This window comes from Dichotomopilus funicola (assembly GCF_033296635.1).
Source record: "Dichotomopilus funicola strain CBS 141.50 unplaced genomic scaffold C8A04scaffold_11, whole genome shotgun sequence".
In the NCBI taxonomy this organism is placed as follows: Eukaryota; Fungi; Ascomycota; class Sordariomycetes; order Sordariales; family Chaetomiaceae; genus Dichotomopilus; species Dichotomopilus funicola.
In genome coordinates, this window is record NW_026944032.1 from 138,522 (window position 1) to 155,930 (window position 17,409).

Sequence of the window (17,409 nt, forward strand, 5' to 3'; positions counted from 1 at the left end):
ATACAGTGTACAATGTAAGGAAAACTAAAAACAAACCATAGCCAAGATGAATCCTAAAGGACTGGGCGTTCCTCTCCCTACCCCCCAAATACGAGACGATCTCTCTGTCTCCGGCATGCTTTCCCGTTCTGATCTTTCCATCAACCTGAGGAGCGCCAAGCCACACGACGGGAGGAGGACCCGTCGTGCAGCCAGTGGACCCCAACCGTGCAGAAATTTTGTTTCATGATTGGTCAGTCGCGTGGGTAAATTGAGGACAGTTTGCCCCGCGCCATTGCCGGAAACAGACTTGGCGCAAAACACACTTCAGTGCCCCTGGAATCTTCAACATGCACACAATCTTGAAAATCGATGGGCGTGGGGGGCATTCTTCAGCGATGTTGTTAATTACAAAATTCAACTTCTCTTAGCTATAGAGAACTACACAGTAACTAACACAACATCAGCAACGACGCAGCTACTCACAGGCCGTATTGGAGCTAATCAACAAGTTGACGTTATCTTCCCGTCGCCATCAAGCAGCACCAACTGCATCCCCCTACACCTGGCCATCATCGACCTCCAACCCCCCAGTGTCCCCATCTATCCCCATCCGACGCAGTTCAGACAGCGCAGCCTCCAGCACAGCCAGTTTCTCACCAGCCTGGGCCCGTTCGGCCACTGACTCGGGGCTCTCGGCCGCGATACGCTCGACTACGCTGTCCGGCAGCTCGTATATGACCTTGGGCGAGAGCAAGGACGGCAACTTCTTCATTAGGAAAGCCTCGATGGCAAGCGTGCTGATGGAGTCGATGAGGGTTTTTTGAGAGACCTGGTTTGTGGGTGTGTTTTATGTGTTAGTGCATTTGTTGCGCATGATTATCATGTTGTTTGGAGATGGGATAGGTAAGTCACCTTGTAGTACGCCTCCATTGTATCAACAGCCATGGAGCACGAGTAAGTATCCATATCGGGCTCGGTGTTGTCGACCAGGTCACTGAGCAACATGCTCATGTCGAACTTGTGGTTGGCGATGCCATCGGGAATCTTGCCGGCCTTGAAAAAGGATTTCATGCGCTGCTCCATCCGCGCCCGCCTCCTGTCGGATTGTGCGCGCTGCACGTTGTCGGTCAAGTAGTGGTTGTACGTGATCGGGTGTCCCGAGATGTGCGGCCTCAGGACCTCCTCGGCCTTCTGCCGTAGCTCGCGCTGGATGCGTTGTAGAAGTGGTCCAACGACGGTGCGGCTAAGCGATGCGGCCCTCTCCTTGTCCGCTACATGCAAAAGGATGGCTGCGACGGCTCGGGTAGCGGAGTGGAAAGTGCGGGTAAGAAGACTGTCGACCATAGCCTCCCAGGGTTGGCACTGCTCCCTGAACATTTGAGCAACTAACATTGGGTTGTATGTGCCGGGGAGCTCACGGCCACGGTTCTCCATCATGAGTTTTTTGACTTTTTCGATGTATGCCGCGCGGCTGATCGTCGGGGGACGAGTTTTACCGTTCGATGGTTCAGATCCCTCCGCGATGGAGACCGAATGACCTTTCAACCTCATATCTCGAGCAAAGTCCGACAAGGTATTCTGGATGACCGCGCGCAACCGCCGGTCCTTATGATCAGAGTCTTCGAAGAAAGGATCGGTATACCCGCCATCCACCGCTTCCTTGGCAAGCTTCATGAACTCAGAACCGATTGTGATAAGGTACTGGCGCTGGTCGCGGAGGGTAGCCCTGGAGTCTCCTAGCTTCTGCAAGGTATGATTGCTTTCCTCAATTCCTTTGGCAATATCTGCGAGCACGTCGGGTAGCTGGCTCACGATTTGGCCCCGCAAGACGTTGCTTAGCCGCGTGCGGAGCGCGCCGACGCCCATTTGGGAGGGCTGGAGGGTTTTCCATGGGTCTGTCGAGAAAAACTCTGCTTCGGCAGCATCGCGAGCACCACTAGACTGGCAGCGCTCGGAAAAGCCCCTGTTGCGGAGAACGTGCCAGCCCAACTGAAAGTGCACATCACGGTTCTGAGCGAGATCGATATAATACCGCTCGCTCTCCGAACCCTTGTCCAGCGTGTCAGGTTTCGTAATGAGGCCCAGGGTGCGAGTCCCATCGGGATCTTGCTTTCGAGCATGACTGGTGACTTGCTGGAGGGCAAAGTCACTCTTGGCCGACACCACCGCGAGGATGATAGTACGGCGGTTCTTCATGTATGATAGCACCAGCGATTCCACAAGAGCGGCGTCTGTCTGGGATTGGTCTTTGTTCCCAGCGAGAAAAAGACCGGGGAGGTCTACCATGGTAAGATGCGGCTGCGAGGGCCCCGAGATCTCAACACAAAGGACGTCGGCGCTAAACACACGATCGCTGCTGCCGTTATTAAGTCCCATGGAACTCTTTGCCTCCTCGACCACGCGGCCAAGATCCAGATTTTCGAGCGTGTCCTTGTATTTGAAAGCTTTAAGCTTCTTCTTCTCCTCATCGGTCCGGTCCGCTCCCGGGCGGATGCTGATGGCCACGCCGGTCTTGGGACTGCGCCGAAGAATTAGTTCCGTCGCAAAGCGCGTGCAGAGGTTGTCTTTTGTCGGGAAGGACATTCCCGATATGGCTTCTAGGGCGGAGCTCTTGCCTGAGGATTGATCGCCGCAGACAATGATTTGCGGCAGGTCGACGAACCGGCTGAGGCCCTGCGATCGGAGCCGGTCGATCACATCGAGCAGGTCGCGATGCTCTTTCGACTGGAGTAGAGTCGTGTCGCCGATTGTGTTAGTGCCATTGCGCTTCTCCTCGCGGGGCTCGGCGGGCGCAGCTGGCGTAGCCGGCATCGTCAGTGCGGGAGGTGACGTTGAACCGTTCGTAGCACCTTTAGCTCCCGTCAAGTTGGCGATGTTGCTTCAAGTTTGTCAGTGTTGGCAACTCCGAAATGACGCTCAACATCATCAAGGCCGCTTACCTTGAAAACAGAGAAAAGCCTGCGAACTTGCTGTAGCCGCGGACAAAACAACCCCGGGAGTGGTGCGTTTGATAGATGAGATCCCGTTGATCTGTCACAGAGAGTTCAGGAGAAACAAGGTTTCTAGAAGCTTGAAACTGACAGCGAGCTCCTCCCAGGTAGGCAGTAAGGCCACGACGAAGATTAGACTGACCCGGATGTCGGCTACAACATGCGAGTTAGCTATTATTGTGTTAAGCAGATGCGAGCGGCCAATAATTGTTACAACAGCCTGAAAGATATAGGATGTTCCATACCGGTAATGAGCCATTGTGCCTCGAAACAGGTAAACACCATACATGGTGAGTTCGACGAACAGGATGTTCCTGTGTAGAAGGCGGGCTGTTTAGGATTGCGTTGTAGGTTGGAAGAAGGAGAAACTCCAACAACACTACCCGGAAGGCCCGCATTATGTATAGACGGGGGTCAATGACGGGGATCAATGATGGGGATCATCAAAGGCGAGGGTGATCTAGAGGTTGTGGGAAAATCAATCACACAGATTCCTTGTGCTGCTTTATCCATCTCCTGGACAATTACATGCAATTGGAAAAAGTGCGTTGGTTGAACAAGAGATAGAGAACGTGTGGTCACTATGGAGTCCTGGTTGCTTCACATATAAGTGCAAGGGATAATTTCAAGACATGAAGTTTCCAAATTCGCTATCTACAGACCTTTCTACACATCCCTCATACACTATGCCCCCTCCTTTCTTAGGCAGACATACCACCACTGGCAGCGATGTACTGACCGGTAATCCACCGGGCTGTATCAGACACCACCAACAGGACAGCACCGGCAACATCCTCCGGGTCACCCGCGACCCTGTCGGACCTAGTGGTGAGGGAGAGTTTTTGGGCGACCTCGTTCTTAAGGTCACCATCAGGGAACCAACCGCCGGCGTCCGTGGTGGTGGGGCCGGGGGCAACCGTGTTGACCGTGATGCCATGGCGGGGACCGAGCTAAGGTTGAAAGGTTTGTCAGAATGATTTTTGATCGGAATTAGGGAGGTGAAAAATGAATATGATTAACACATACCTCGGCAGCAAAAGCATGCGTCAGATACTCCTGCGCGGCTTTGCTAGCACCATAGAGGCCAACACCGGGCAGGTTGAAGGAGCGTGTAACGATGGTGCCGACATTGACGATGCGTCCACCAGAGGGGATGTGAGGTACCGCAGCCTGGATGGGGTACAAGGTGCTGAAGGTGTTGAGGACAAACGCCTTCTGAGCCTCCTCGGGGGTGACTTCGGTAAGCAGCTTGCCTTGGCCGGTACCGGCGCCAGCATTGTTGACTAGGGTTATGTTAGTTTAAGCTCTTTGAAGAGAAGGAAAGGCGGGCGATAGGGGTGAAGCCAATAAACAAAAATCAACTAACCCAAGATGTCAATCTTGTCAGTCTTGAACCCGGTCAGGGTGTCCTTAACCAGCTTCGCAGCGCCCTCGGGCGTCGAGACATCGGCCTGCGAGACGACAACCTTGGCCCCGAGGGCCTCCAGGCTGGCTGCTACCTCGGCCGCGCGGGGAGCTGAACCATCTGAGACGTAGTTGATGGTTACATTGGCACCGTTGCGGGCAAGAGCCTTGGCAATGGCAGCACCGATACCGTTCTCACGGCCGGAACCGGTGACAATGGCCGTCTTGCCGGCGAGGGAGAGATCGGTGGGAGCCATTTGGACTTCTGGGAGGTTCGTTATTGATTGTGTTAGGAGAGAAGACTTGGTACTGTCGTGCTATTGATGTTGATGCTGCTGATCAGAGGGTGAAATCCAGCGGGTAGCATCATCTCCTATTATACATTTTCGAGTCGGGTCCATCCGACTCCATCGTCACTTTTGCCTTCGCCAGCCGGAGAGTCGGCGGAGACTTTTTGCAACAACAGAGGCGCCGGCAACATACTGTCATGCAAAGCGGTTTCGATTCACCCCGATAATGGAATCAAATTCGACCAGAGAGGTAACGCCGACGCTCTCGATTTGTAAGGTGGGCTTCGCTATGGTGTTTCGCCCCTAACTTCGCCCTCGACGTTCCATAAGAGCGCCTGGGCGAGGGGTCGAAAGCTAGGATGGGCCCGGACTGGGCGCTCCCATTTGTGCAGATCTCAAGATTCCATCCTCGTTTTCTCGATACAGTATGGGCTCACTCAGCGCCACCTTTTCGTTTGGTCTACTCTGACTTTGCGAGCTGGGGCCTCGCCGGCGTCGGATTTGTCACATTCGGCGTTTTCCATAGAGACTGCCAAGCCAAATAACTGGGTTAATTTGTTAATTTGCCCACAATATTCCATCGAAAACATCCACCAAGACCAAAAAGCATGCGTTGACATTCGATGCGCACCCATTGACCAAGTGTGTAAGTTAGGATTAATTATTGATTCTCTTCGTTCCGTTGACCAAATAGCACTCACAACGTTGCGTAGATAACGTTCACGGTTTAGTGATCGCCAGCAGCGAGACCTGTTCGAGTGTCGGGAGTGCCTACCAATTGAAAGTCAAAGAGTCAATCCCTGCAGAAAAACTTCACCTCGCAGACTTGAGGATAGTTATTTGGAGACCCTATGGATTGTTTAAGAACCGGGGAATGTCATGCATCTGCTGAAGCTGTAGTTTCACAGAGTCTATTTTGGCGTTGAGGAAGGGACTACCTCGATCTCACGTGCGCTCTGGGATTATGTAATCAATTGAGCTTGGCGCATTGCCAGGGGCTGGTCCCTGAACCTGTGGTGCTGCGGAGCTGTGCTGCGGCCGGCGTCGTCATTCTGCGCAAGCTGCAATACACCCCCCATCACCACCGAAACCTACGCCAAAACCGCCCGCGCACGATCCCGCAGCTGTCATAGCGCATCGAATTCGGTTGCCGGGCTACCCGGTCAGTGACATTGAACGGTCAAAGCAACAACAATAGCAATCATCGCGGCGGCGGTGACCGCGACCAAACTGGATACCATGACGACCCCCGCGCCGCCCGAGGACCAGGCTAGGCTGCTGGAAGACGCCCTCATCGCGGTGCGCCAGCAGACGGCGTTGATGCGCAAATGTTTAGACACGCCGGGGAAGCTCATGGATGCGCTTAAGTGCTGGTATGTTTACTTCTAGATTGGCTTCGCCAACTGTACTGTTGATAGCTGAAGCTGACAACACTTGTCCCCTCCAGCTCCACACTGGTCTCCGAGCTTCGAACTAGCAGTCTGGGTCCGAAACAGTACTACGAGCTGTACATGGCTGTTTTCGATGCCCTCCGCTACCTCTCCGTCCACCTCCGCGAGAACCACCCGGTCAACCACCTAGCCGACCTGTACGAGCTGGTACAATATGCCGGCAACATCATCCCCCGCCTCTACCTCATGATCACCGTCGGCACAGCATACATGGCCATCGAGGGCGCACCGGTTAAGGAACTGATGAAAGACATGATGGATATGAGCCGTGGCGTCCAGCACCCGATCCGGGGCCTCTTCTTGCGGTACTACCTCTCCGGGCAAGCGCGAGACTGCCTCCCGTCTGGCGACTCTGATGGGCCCGAAGGCAATCTCCAGGACTCGATCAACTTTGTGCTTACCAACTTTGTCGAGATGAACAAGCTGTGGGTCAGGCTACAGCACCAAGGGCATTCGAGGGAGCGTGAGCAGAGGACACAGGAGAGGAAGGAGCTTCAACTGTTGGTTGGGAGTAACGTGGTGCGTTTGAGCCAGCTAGTGGACCTGCGCGCGTACAAGGATGGTATTCTGGCGCCATTGCTGGAGCAAGTCGTCCAGTGCCGTGATGTCTTGGCCCAGGAGTATCTGCTGGAGGTCATCACGCAGGTCTTCCCCGACGAGTTCCACCTCCACACCCTCGACCAGTTCTTAGGCGCCGTGTCCCGATTAAACCCACATGTCAACGTTAAGGGTATTGTTATCGGTCTCATGGACCGTCTTTCCGATTATGCCGAGCGCGAATCCCAGAACGAGTCAGAGGAGGACAGGGAAAAGGTGGAGGAAGAAGCTTTGGTAGCTTTGCTTGAGAGGGTCAAGCTTGCCGCGGAGACTGCTTCCAGCGAGGCCCAGGCTTCGAGCGCACCTCAAGGAGAGCCGTCGGAACCACCAAAACCCGACGACAAGCCGGAAGATAAGGACGAGACTGATGCGGATTCCAAGGCAGAGACATTGACCAAGGAGCACGAGGAGGAGCCGACGCCATCAATAGCAGAGACCGAAGCGACAGCGGTTAATGCAGAGGAATCGCAGCCGGCCACGAAGCGCAGAGGGATCCCGGAGAACGTACCACTGTATGAGATCTTCTTCGGGCAGGTGAAAAACCTGGTACAGGCGCAACATTTGCCCATACAAGACACGATTGCGCTGCTTGGTTCCTTGACGAATCTTGCTCTGAATATCTACCCGGAAAAACTGGAGTATGTGGACCAAATTCTGGACTATGCCCACAGCAAGGTCAGGGAACACGCCAACAGCGCGGATTTGCACTCCCAGCCCGCGCAGCAAAGCCTCCTCGCCCTTCTACAGAGCCCCATCCGGCGTTATGTATCTCTCTTCACCGCGCTATCTCTTCCGACCTATGTTCCTTTTTTCCAATCTCAGACCTACCCGACACGAAGAGCAGTTGCTGGGGAAGTGGCGAGGACACTCCTCAAAAACCAAACATTCATTTCCACACCTGCCCACCTCGAGAATGTCCTCGAGGTCCTCAAGGTGCTCATCAAAGAGGGTTCCCAGCCGCCAGCAGGCTACCCCGGGGTCGTCCAGCCGCGGGCGAGAACGCTCGAGACCGACGAAACGATGGAGGAGCAGGGCTGGCTCGCGCGCCTTGTGCACCTCGTGCATTCCGACAACAACGACACCCAGTTCCGCCTCCTCCAGATGACAAGAAAGGCCTACGGTGAAGGCAACGAGCGGATCAGGACCACCACTCCACCTCTCATCACCGTCGGCCTCAAGCTCGCTCGCCGCTTCAAGACCCGCGAACACTACGACGACAACTGGTCCTCCCAGTCCTCCGCCCTCCTCAAATTCCTCCACTCGGCCATCTCAACCCTATACACGCGCGTTAACGGCGCCGGCGCGGCCGAGCTCTCCCTGCGCCTGTTCTGCTCCTGCGGACAGGTGGCCGACATGACGGGGTTCGAGGAAGTCGCGTACGAATTCTTCGCGCAGGCGTTCACCGTCTACGAGGAGGCCATAAGCGATTCCAAGGCGCAGTTCCAAGCCGTCTGTGTCATTGCTAGCGCGCTGCACCGCACGCGCAACTTTGGCAAGGAGAACTATGACACGCTTATTACTAAGTGCGCGCAGCATGCCAGCAAGCTGCTGCGCAAGCCGGATCAGTGTCGCGCTGTGTATTTGGCGAGTCATTTGTGGTGGGCTACGCCCATTGCGGCGAATGGGGAGACGGAGGAGACAGAGGTGAGTTTTCATTTTTTTCCCAAGCGAAAAATAATATCATGAGAGGTTGTGATCTAATCAGTGTGCTAACCTCACCAACAGCTCTACCGCGATGGCAAGCGTGTCCTGGAATGTCTGCAGCGCGCCCTTCGTGTTGCGGACTCCTGCATGGAGACAGCTACATCGATCGAACTCTTTGTCGAGATTCTCGACCGTTATGTCTATTACTTTGATCAGAAGAATGAATCCGTAAGTCGTCGGCTTGCTCCCAGCTCCCCCAGCCCCCCCTTTTTAAGCCGAAAAACACTTTCTAACACATCACCCAGGTCACGACTAAATACCTCAACGGCCTGATCGAACTGATCCACTCCAACCTAGCCGGCAACCAACAGGATTCGGCGTCCGTCGAGGCCAGCCGGAAGCATTTCATGCAGACCCTCGATATGATACGTAGTAAGGAGTATGAGGGCATCGTGTTGACGCCGAAGTAAGCTCTCTAGTAAATTCGATGTTCGGTTCCCTGGCGAAAAGGGGATCGGGCGGAGGGAAATGTTGGGGGTTTGATCAGGTTTAGGGCGAGAAAGGGGAAGGGGGTTTGAAGTGTTAGTGAGTAGTATACCAGAGATGCGCACAGATTAGATAAGCAAGCAAAGAGAGACGCAGAGCCACGACGGCGATTCGATACCATGATGCATACTCACAGAATGAGGGGCTGCATATGTTCCTTGTGCAGCGTTTAGAGTGTATCTGTGTACCTTTCCATTACCGTCCGTACTCAACTGACACAGCACAATCTTCTGCTTCCTTTTCATGTCATGTACATCTTCCCTTCAACCCAAGGTCGGGATGCCGTTTGTTTACTTCCTTTTTTTCGCTTACGACCGACGCTACCAAGATGATAAAGGAAGCTGGACGCGTGAAGTGAACTCAGGAAGTACTAATAATGGTGTGATTTTGAGGACTGGGAAAGTTCGCGCAGAGCTGGTCTTTTGGCCGCAATGGAAGAAAAAAACAAAAGACAAGATGAGATCCCCCTCCAAAACGCCGATGCAATGCTATCGAACAAGAAAATAGAGCAGGAGAAAAAAGAAAACAGAACAAAAAAAAGAAAAGAATGCGGTATATGTCAGAATATCCCCCCTCCAAATGCGGGCACCCTTCCACCCTCGCTCTGATGCCGTCCCGCGAACCCATTGTCTGTCAGATTTCGCTCCGCTGGCTGTCTGCAGTGGTGAATTATCCAACCCAATCGACTAACCGACCGCCATGTTTGTTGATACACCGACCACATGAAAAAAAAGAAAAAGAAAGAGAGAAATGGCCAAGAGGATACCAAGCAAACATGCCAGCCAGCCCCTAAAAAATCGACATAAGAAAAGGGCTAAAAAAGACATAGCAGAAAACCCGGGGAACATCGCTCGCAAGTAGCAGCACCCTAGCCCCCTTACTGCGCTATAAGATTCGAACTCGCGTGCGTCAACACCTCAGTGACTTTATCCACCGTTTCTTGCGCCAACGTAGCATTCCCCGACAAGATGGCGTCCCGGATACCGGGGAAGTACGCCTCCGAATCGCGGGACCAGGCTTGCGGGCCGAAGGCGACATGTTTGAATTGGGTGCGGCCCTGGATCTGGGGTTGTTCGTTAGCATATCCCGTAGCAGTAATGCGTGGAGGGAGAGAATAAAAGGGAAACGTACCCCGGCCAGATCCAACAAATCCGACTCAAAGGCCGCCATGCGCGCGTTGTACTCCCCTCTTTGCCGGCCTAGCCCCGCGGGCTCCCACCCGCTTGATGCCATCACGGTGCTTTCCCAGCTCGCTTCCCATTTGATAAACCGGGTTATAGCATCGGGGACATCTTTATTTGCCGCCTGACGTAGCCCATCAAACGAGATACTGCCAGCCGCCTTTTTCGCAGACTCAAGCAGACTTTCAGAAGAAGCCCACTTCTCCAACGTCTTGACCCAGCGTTTCAGCCCGTCTGAATACGCAGGCAAGTCAAAGGGCATGACCGGGCGGTCGGCAAGTTCGAGAACGAGGAGACCCACAACCTGCGCGAGCAGGGAGTGGTAGATAAACCCCGGGTCGCCGACGTTGTCCATCCACTCAAAGTTTTCGTAGCTGGAGCGGTGCAGCGGAAGACGGTCCGCATCGCTGGCACCGTCGTTTTCGAATCGCAGATCGAGCGAGGAGGTGCCGGCGATAGATTGGAAGGCGACGTAATCGGAGTCGGCGCGGCCGAGCCCTTCGATCTCGCCCTGGCGGTGGTCCCAGCGGTCGCGCAGCGTGGCGTTGTAGTGTGGGTCGGCGACGCGGTTGAGGATTTGGAGTAGGAGCCTGTGGAAGACGGGGGATCCGGCCGCGTGGAGGGAGTTGTCGCCGCCGGCGACGGCCTTGTCGAGGTTGATGTAAGCGAGGGCGTCCTCGCGGAGGGCGTCGTCGTTTTGCTCGACGAATTCGGTTGAGCCGATCAGGTTGTACTCGGCGGCGTCCCAGGAGGCGAATTCGATGGTGCGCAAGGGTCGCCAGCCGCGGGCAACGAGATCGCCGAAGATGCGGATGATCTCGAGCATGATGGCTGTGCCGGAGTGGGGATCGACAGCGCCAAAGGCGAACGAGTCGCGGTGGTTGCCGATGATGACCCTCTTCTCGCCCTGTTCGATGCCCGTGATTTGGCCGTGGACGTTCCAGATGGGCTGTTTGACGACCTCGTCTTGCTCGTTTTTCAAGCGCACAATCGGGGACGAGCCATTGCCTGTCCACCAATCGTCGACATCGGGAACACCGCCTACCCAAGCTTTCGGAACCTGTTCGCCGAACCCCTGGAGGTGCTGCAGCAGCCCCTGAGCGTCGCGCCAGGGGAGGGGGATACTGGGGATCTTGACAATCCCTTTAGTCTGCTCCAGCTTCATCCGCGGCAAGTCATCCTTGCTGCCCCAGCCGGGGGTCAGGACGTCTCCAACGACCCAGCTCAGCAAGCTCACGCTGCCCCTCTGCACGCTATCAGCGGGCATGAACCGGCCCTTGGGCGCGGCCTCGCCCTTCAGGAACCCGTCATCCACCGGATCGCTGTACGTGATACAGCCCACAGCCCCAGCATCCTGTGCCGCTTTGACCTTCAACGCGACATCCTCCACCGGCCCATGGTGCCTAACCAGGGCAATGACGCCGTTCGTGTTAATACCCTTGTCCTGGAGCGCCTTAAAATCTTCCCGCGTCCCATAATTCGCGTACACCAGTCGTCCCTTGACGTCCCCAGACTTGGAGTGCCCATGAAAAGCAAACGTCTGATGCCCCGCCGTCCGTTCCCCGGCTTCCTCCTCTTCCAACTGCGCCGACCACGTTGCCTGGCCACCCTCGCCCAGAATCTCAACCGCACGGCCGCCAGCCAGAGGGTAGTTCAAATACACGTGGAACACATCCCGCCTGACCCCTTCCAGGCCGTACTTCTCAAACAACATTTCGGTATCCTCCATCAGCGCAAAGTCGCCCTCCGTCCCAGCAATGTGCGCATAGCTGGTGTAGTGCTTCAAATGGTCCCGGATATGCCGCGCATCGACGCTGCCCTGGACATGTGCGCGCACGCTTTCTGGATCAAACAGCCGACTGCCCATGCGTTGGGCCATGTTGCTGAAGAGGTCGCTCGAGATGAGCAGATACAGGAATCCCAGTACCACAAAGATAGCCAGGGTCCGGCCCACGAGCAAGAACATGGCTGGGTTGCTGATAGCAGGTAATGACGGCGGACGCGTAAGGCCAAACCAAGACCTCGACCCATCCTCCTGTCCCGACGTTGGCGCAGCAGCCGCGTCCGCCCCTCCTCCCCCGCCCGTACTCCCATTCCCACTACCACTTCCACCCGTCCCAGCGGACCGCCGCAAATTCGGCATCCTCAACCTCCACTTCCACCGCCACTGCGGCAGCGACAGCCCAATCCGTTTCCCCCATAACGAGCGATTATGACGACCACGCACATCCGAGTCATCAATCTCCAGTTCCTGCATCTCGCGACGCACCTGTTCCGCCTCACGGTCGTCATCGGAATCGGAATCGGAATCATCGTCCGAGCTGAACAGGCTGCTCTCGTCGTCGGTTTCGACTGTCGGGGCCCGGTAGCCGCGCGGTCGACGGCCGGTTAGGGGAGCATGTGCTGAGGAGGGCGCTGGGGAGGAGGTGGAAGAGGGCGATTCGAAGGCGTGGCGGGAGGAGGTGGTGAGGAGGGATTGGTGTTCGGATTCGGTTGGTTGTTGTTGGTGGTGGGAGTAGTAGGCGGCATCGTCATTGTTGTGGGAGCTGCTGCCGCCGGCGATGGCTTCGTCGTAGGTCGGTATTGGCGGGACGGGGGCGTACCGCTGATCTTGGGAGGGCGGCATGATGGAGTGTTCGTTCGTCGATTCGCGCGCAAGAGAGCGAGCGTGGTTCGATGGTAGATGCCGTGGGTGTCGTGGTCACAGCGGGCGTGGCCTGCTGCGTGAATTGAGTAATGCGTCGTTGTCGAGGAGCCTAACGTTGATCGAGTCCCGGGTCTAATCTGTTTGAAAGCGCTGAAACACACAGGCACAGACAGGCCAAGCTCGATCCACCGTTCGTCGAGTGGGTGATTTCGTCGGCAGAAGAAGGAAAAGGAAGAATCAAATGAGCGTGGTGAAAAAGGATTCAGGCGTGTAGAAAGTGACGGAAGAAGGCAAGGTAATCGTGCTCATCAGGCCAGCTGCACTGCGAGCGCATCGCGTTATCGATCGATGTTTCGGTCGTTTGCGATGAAATGGTGTACGCAAAGGTGGGCGAATGTTGAGAAGGTTGATGGAAATTGCCGATCCCAAAGAAGCACACGACGCTCCGCCCCCTTGTCGCAAGATGTCTTGGCACAGCTCGTGCTGAATCCAACCGGCGGGGCGGGCTCGGCGGGGCCTCGAGGGCCTATTCTTTTTTGGGGAAATGCCCCTGTTTCCGCTGCAGCCGGCTTCTGTGCCGATACCAACGCGTCAGCCGGAGAAGAGATTCCATAAACTTTTTAAACATCATCATATCTCATGGAATAGTGATACAAACGCGCCGTAATTTGTACTTCAAATCACCTGCGCACGTTTCTTTTGTTCCAGACTAAATGCACGACAAAGCCTCGCAAGACGGACTGCCCTCGGCCAACCCGAAAGTTCAAAAGTGTCTCGGCTCCCACCTCATCATTCGCTAAGCGGTTGGCGAACGGGCAGTTCGCCTTGGCGGAGTTCGAAAACAAAACAACGTATTCTTTCTTCTCCTCTTTTTACTTGTTAATCGAAGTTACGCGGTAAATAATGGCACAGGACGGGTTACAGGTCACGAGAAACAAACTTACACTGCAATTTACCAAGGAGATTCAACCAGCATCATGGATTTAGGACTGCGTCTTACTGAGCCGAGTAATCTATCAACTCTATGCTTCAAACGCTCAAAGAAAAGAGAAAACACACAACCTGAGCCATTTACTCTCCAAACCATAACCACCAGACTTCCTACACATCCGGCCAAAACACCCTCTCAGCCTCCAACAAAGTCCTCCACTTCCCCTCCACCCTCCCCAAAATCCCCGCCTTCACCTTCTCCCTCTCCTCCCCTTCCGCCTTCCCCTCCAACACCCCCGCCACGGCCCGATCAATCAACCTTCCCAACTTATCCACAAACCCCTCAAACTCAGGACTGCTCCAGTTCGGGATAAACTCCTTCCGCAGCGCCCCGCCGTCCGCATCCTCCGTGTGACTCCTCCGATCCTGGCCTTTTTCCGCGGCCTGCTGGCGCGCCCAGGACCATGCGTCTAGGTAACATCGTTCTGTTCCCCAGAAGGTGAGGGCGCCTTCGAGCCAGGGGAGGGGGGGAGGAGGGGTTGTGGTGGGTGCTGCGGTGCTGCTGAAGAGGGCTTGCACGGCGGCTACGCCGGGGATATGGCTGGAGGAGGAGGGGGATGAGGCTGGCGGTGGTGGTGCGGTACCGACTGCGGAGAAGATCAATTCTAGCTGGACTAGGCCGGGTAGTTTCTCCTGCTTTTGCGCCGGCGAAGATGAAGAAGAAGGCGTAGTGTCCTGCGTGGCAGTCGCAGCAGCAGCGCCCTCAGAAGGCAAATACGGCAGTCCAAACTCAATCCCCAACTCGTACCGTTCCGCCACATCAATAAAGAACCGCTCCTCCCTGCGGATAGCCACCAGCGCCTCAGCGATCCAGTCCACGAGCTGCGTCTCAAACGCGTCCTGCGAGCCGGCCACTGCCTTGGGCAGGTCGATGGACGCGAGCAGCTGGCCGGCTGCGCGGATGTACGAGTGGATGTACAGCCGGTCGTTGGCCAGCCAGCGGCTGAGGATGTCCTTGGGCAGTCGGCCCTCGGCGCCTGCGAGTAGGAAGGGGTGTTGCGTGGCGGACTTGTAGAGATCTTCTTGGCTGGCGAGGAGGTGGGAGGTCAGGGACCAGGGAGTAGTGGGGGATCCCATGTTTTTGATGTTGAGATGATGTGTTTGCCTTGATGAGATTTGATGAAATTGGTAGTTTTTTGTGCTACGTTGATGAGTTGAGGGCCGCGAAGTAAATCTGGGCTTTAATCGTCAATCGATAGTCAACTAAACAAGACAGCGGTAGAATGGAAAAGAGAGTGAGGGAAGGTGCAAGAGGGGAAAAAAGTCACAATAGAAATGTTGCGAACTATTAGCTAGTTATAAGTTCCGTTCATGAAACTGCGGTGGTGTCAAAACACGTCATCACGCGGGGTCGCCCGAGCGCTGCTGTGACAGTCCGGCGGGCCGGCAGAGCCGCTCGGCGAATGCAACCTCATGCCGAGCTGGACGCCCCACTTATTCCGATCCGTCGCTCCGATCCGAGGCCAACACCGTCGGATACAAGAATGAGGGCCTAGGTATCGGGGATAACGTTGTTGACGGCTAGGGACGTATTAATTAGCTCTAGAAATTGTTTTATTAGGTGCCATTCTCCACTATTCTCAAGGTAAATATAAAGACGACACGCGAAGAGCACAAGTGATAAAAATTGAGACGATAGAACAGCAAAAGCAGAAACAAAAGCCCCTTGTATTCCCTCTTAAATTTCCCTTAAGATTGATTACATGGCAGCTGAAGACCCACCGAGAAAATGCTCGCGAACCTAGCGGCGAGAGCAACAACACAGCGCTCAGGACTCAGCAGCGCGTTGGTCGTTCCTTTCGGGCAACCGAAAAAAAAACCCACAATACACACACACGAACACACACGATGCCCCCGGCCCGCCAAGCAAACACCTTGAGGTGGTTTCTTCCCAAGAGCGGGTATAGACGCCTCGATCGTAATCCAGGGACCTCCAACGAGGTTCTAAAGAGTCGAAGCGAAAGAGGAGCGAATCCCCTTCGCGGCCCCGAGGTCTGCCACATAATCCCGTTCGCCAGGAACTCAGGACCCGGAAGTTTGCCATATTATCCCCTTCGCCGTGAATTCGCGACCCGGAAGTCTGTCACATCATCCCATTTACCGTCAATTCAGGAGACCAAGGCACCAACGCCTGAAAAGAAATGCATTCATCGGCTCGCGCCGGAAAAACTAACAAGGCCCCTTAGGGCAAACCCAAACCGCGCCGCGAAAACACCCACACGCCCGCCCATCCCTTCCCCTCTCCCCCTTCCCCCGGCCCTCCCCACCACGGGCCGCCTACCCGTCGATGTCCATGGCGTCGCCGCCACCACTCTCCCAACCACCAGCCCCAGCGCCAGCACCAGCACCAGCCCCAGCACCAGCCCCAGCACCAGCCCCAGCACCCCCCGCGTCCCCAACGACCCGGGCGTCGTCGATCTCCATCGCGCTCACACCAGCCGCGAGGGAAACATACGCCAGGTCGTTGGGGAACGCGGTGGCCTGACCACCACCAACCCCACCGCCCACACCACCGAAACCACCAACCCCGAAACCACCACCGAAAACACCACCACCAACGCCAGCACCACCCACGCCACCGACACCAACACCACCAGCAACAACACCGCCGACAGCCGCCTGGCCCGCCGCAGCCGCTGACGAGGGTGCGCCGCCGCTGGGCGACTCGGCGTCCTCGGCGCCATCCGAGTCCGGTTCCTCCTCGCGGAGGAAACCGTCCTCGAGAAAGGCCTCGACCGAGCTCCAGAACGGCGCGGCCACCTCGAAGGCGTCGACTGCGCGGGCCATGTGGCTGTGCGCAGCCGGGTATTCCACCGGCTGAGAATAGACGAAAAGGTTGGTTAGTAATGTGTGCCTTTTTCGTTCTTGTTGCGAGCTTCCTTTTCCCTTTGTTTCGGTCTAAGGGCTGGGGATATGTGAAGGGGAAAAGGGTGTGAAGTTAGGGGGATGCTAGGATAAAACAGGGGCCGCTCGTGCCATGGGTCTTGGAACGACAAAAGAGTGTTCTCTGGTGAAAAGAGGTAGACACCCTCCCAAAGCAGATCGTGTTTTTGTGTCATCGGAATTGCGAAAATCACCACACATGACTTACCAGACCCGCCTCCTCGCGGTCGCCCAGGTATCGCTGCCTGGCCAGCACGATCGCGACGAACAGTTGCTCAAAATGAGCAGGGAGCAGGGCAAGGCCGAGGGGGGTCTGGTTCCGGAGCGCCAGGGCAAACTCCGACCGCTCGACGTCGTGTGGCGTTTTCTGCGCGAGGTCGATGGCCGCGTCCACCAGGTTGGTGAGCGCGACCTGGACGTCGCGCTTGGACACGGCGCCGAGCGACCGGAGCGCCCTGACGACGTTGGTGTCGACGCGGCTGCGGTGGGCTACCACAGAGGACGGGTGCCTACGCCACAGGGCAAACCGGTTAGTAATGGGTATCGTAGCTTGAAGTGTATTGAAGTACTGGAAGTAACATAACGAAAATTAAACTCGTGAATACTTACCAGGTCATCCCGTTCTTGGGAAGAAACCAACGGAAGGTGTTGGCTTGGCGGGGCATCGTGTGTTTTTATTTTTTCGGTCGTCCGAAAAAATGAAAGTGACGAAAGAAGGAGGCCGTGAGGCGAAGACGAGAAAAAACGAGGCCGAAAGGAAGAGAGAGCCGAAAACAAACCAACCGCCCGAGGCGGAGAGGTCGT

General features: G+C 55.8%; 6 protein-coding genes across 6 annotated transcripts; 1 reads left to right on the forward strand and 5 right to left on the reverse strand.

The window, feature by feature from the left end:
- Nucleotides 1–538: 538 nt before the first annotated feature.
- Nucleotides 539–2,793, reverse strand: C8A04DRAFT_10188 (uncharacterized protein; the record flags this gene model as incomplete). Its single annotated transcript, XM_062776495.1, has 2 exons — nt 539–811; nt 895–2,793. The coding sequence occupies 2 exons, from the start codon at nt 2,791–2,793 to the stop codon at nt 539–541; spliced, it is 2,172 nt and encodes a 723-aa protein (XP_062639342.1).
- An 880-nt stretch (nt 2,794–3,673) lies between these two features.
- C8A04DRAFT_35267 (uncharacterized protein) lies at nt 3,674–4,633 on the reverse strand (the record flags this gene model as incomplete). The annotated part of the gene is made up of 3 exons (XM_062783103.1): nt 3,674–3,922; nt 3,999–4,255; nt 4,339–4,633. The coding sequence occupies 3 exons, from the start codon at nt 4,631–4,633 to the stop codon at nt 3,674–3,676; spliced, it is 801 nt and encodes a 266-aa protein (XP_062639343.1).
- A 1,272-nt stretch (nt 4,634–5,905) lies between these two features.
- On the forward strand, nt 5,906–8,828 carry C8A04DRAFT_26133 (vacuolar protein sorting-associated protein 35; the record flags this gene model as incomplete). Its single annotated transcript, XM_062779811.1, has 4 exons — nt 5,906–6,039; nt 6,114–8,358; nt 8,440–8,586; nt 8,664–8,828. The coding sequence occupies 4 exons, from the start codon at nt 5,906–5,908 to the stop codon at nt 8,826–8,828; spliced, it is 2,691 nt and encodes an 896-aa protein (XP_062639344.1).
- A 953-nt stretch (nt 8,829–9,781) lies between these two features.
- Nucleotides 9,782–12,711, reverse strand: C8A04DRAFT_10165 (uncharacterized protein; the record flags this gene model as incomplete). Its single annotated transcript, XM_062776488.1, has 2 exons — nt 9,782–9,967; nt 10,036–12,711. The coding sequence occupies 2 exons, from the start codon at nt 12,709–12,711 to the stop codon at nt 9,782–9,784; spliced, it is 2,862 nt and encodes a 953-aa protein (XP_062639345.1).
- Nucleotides 12,712–13,833: 1,122 nt separating this feature from the next.
- C8A04DRAFT_26135 (uncharacterized protein) lies at nt 13,834–14,799 on the reverse strand (the record flags this gene model as incomplete). The annotated part of the gene is made up of 1 exon (XM_062779812.1): nt 13,834–14,799. One exon carries the CDS (start codon nt 14,797–14,799, stop codon nt 13,834–13,836), a length of 966 nt encoding a protein of 321 aa, XP_062639346.1.
- Nucleotides 14,800–15,999: 1,200 nt separating this feature from the next.
- C8A04DRAFT_26136 (uncharacterized protein) lies at nt 16,000–17,270 on the reverse strand (the record flags this gene model as incomplete). The annotated part of the gene is made up of 3 exons (XM_062779813.1): nt 16,000–16,539; nt 16,814–17,114; nt 17,215–17,270. The coding sequence occupies 3 exons, from the start codon at nt 17,268–17,270 to the stop codon at nt 16,000–16,002; spliced, it is 897 nt and encodes a 298-aa protein (XP_062639347.1).
- Between the last annotated feature and the right edge of the window lie 139 nt (nt 17,271–17,409).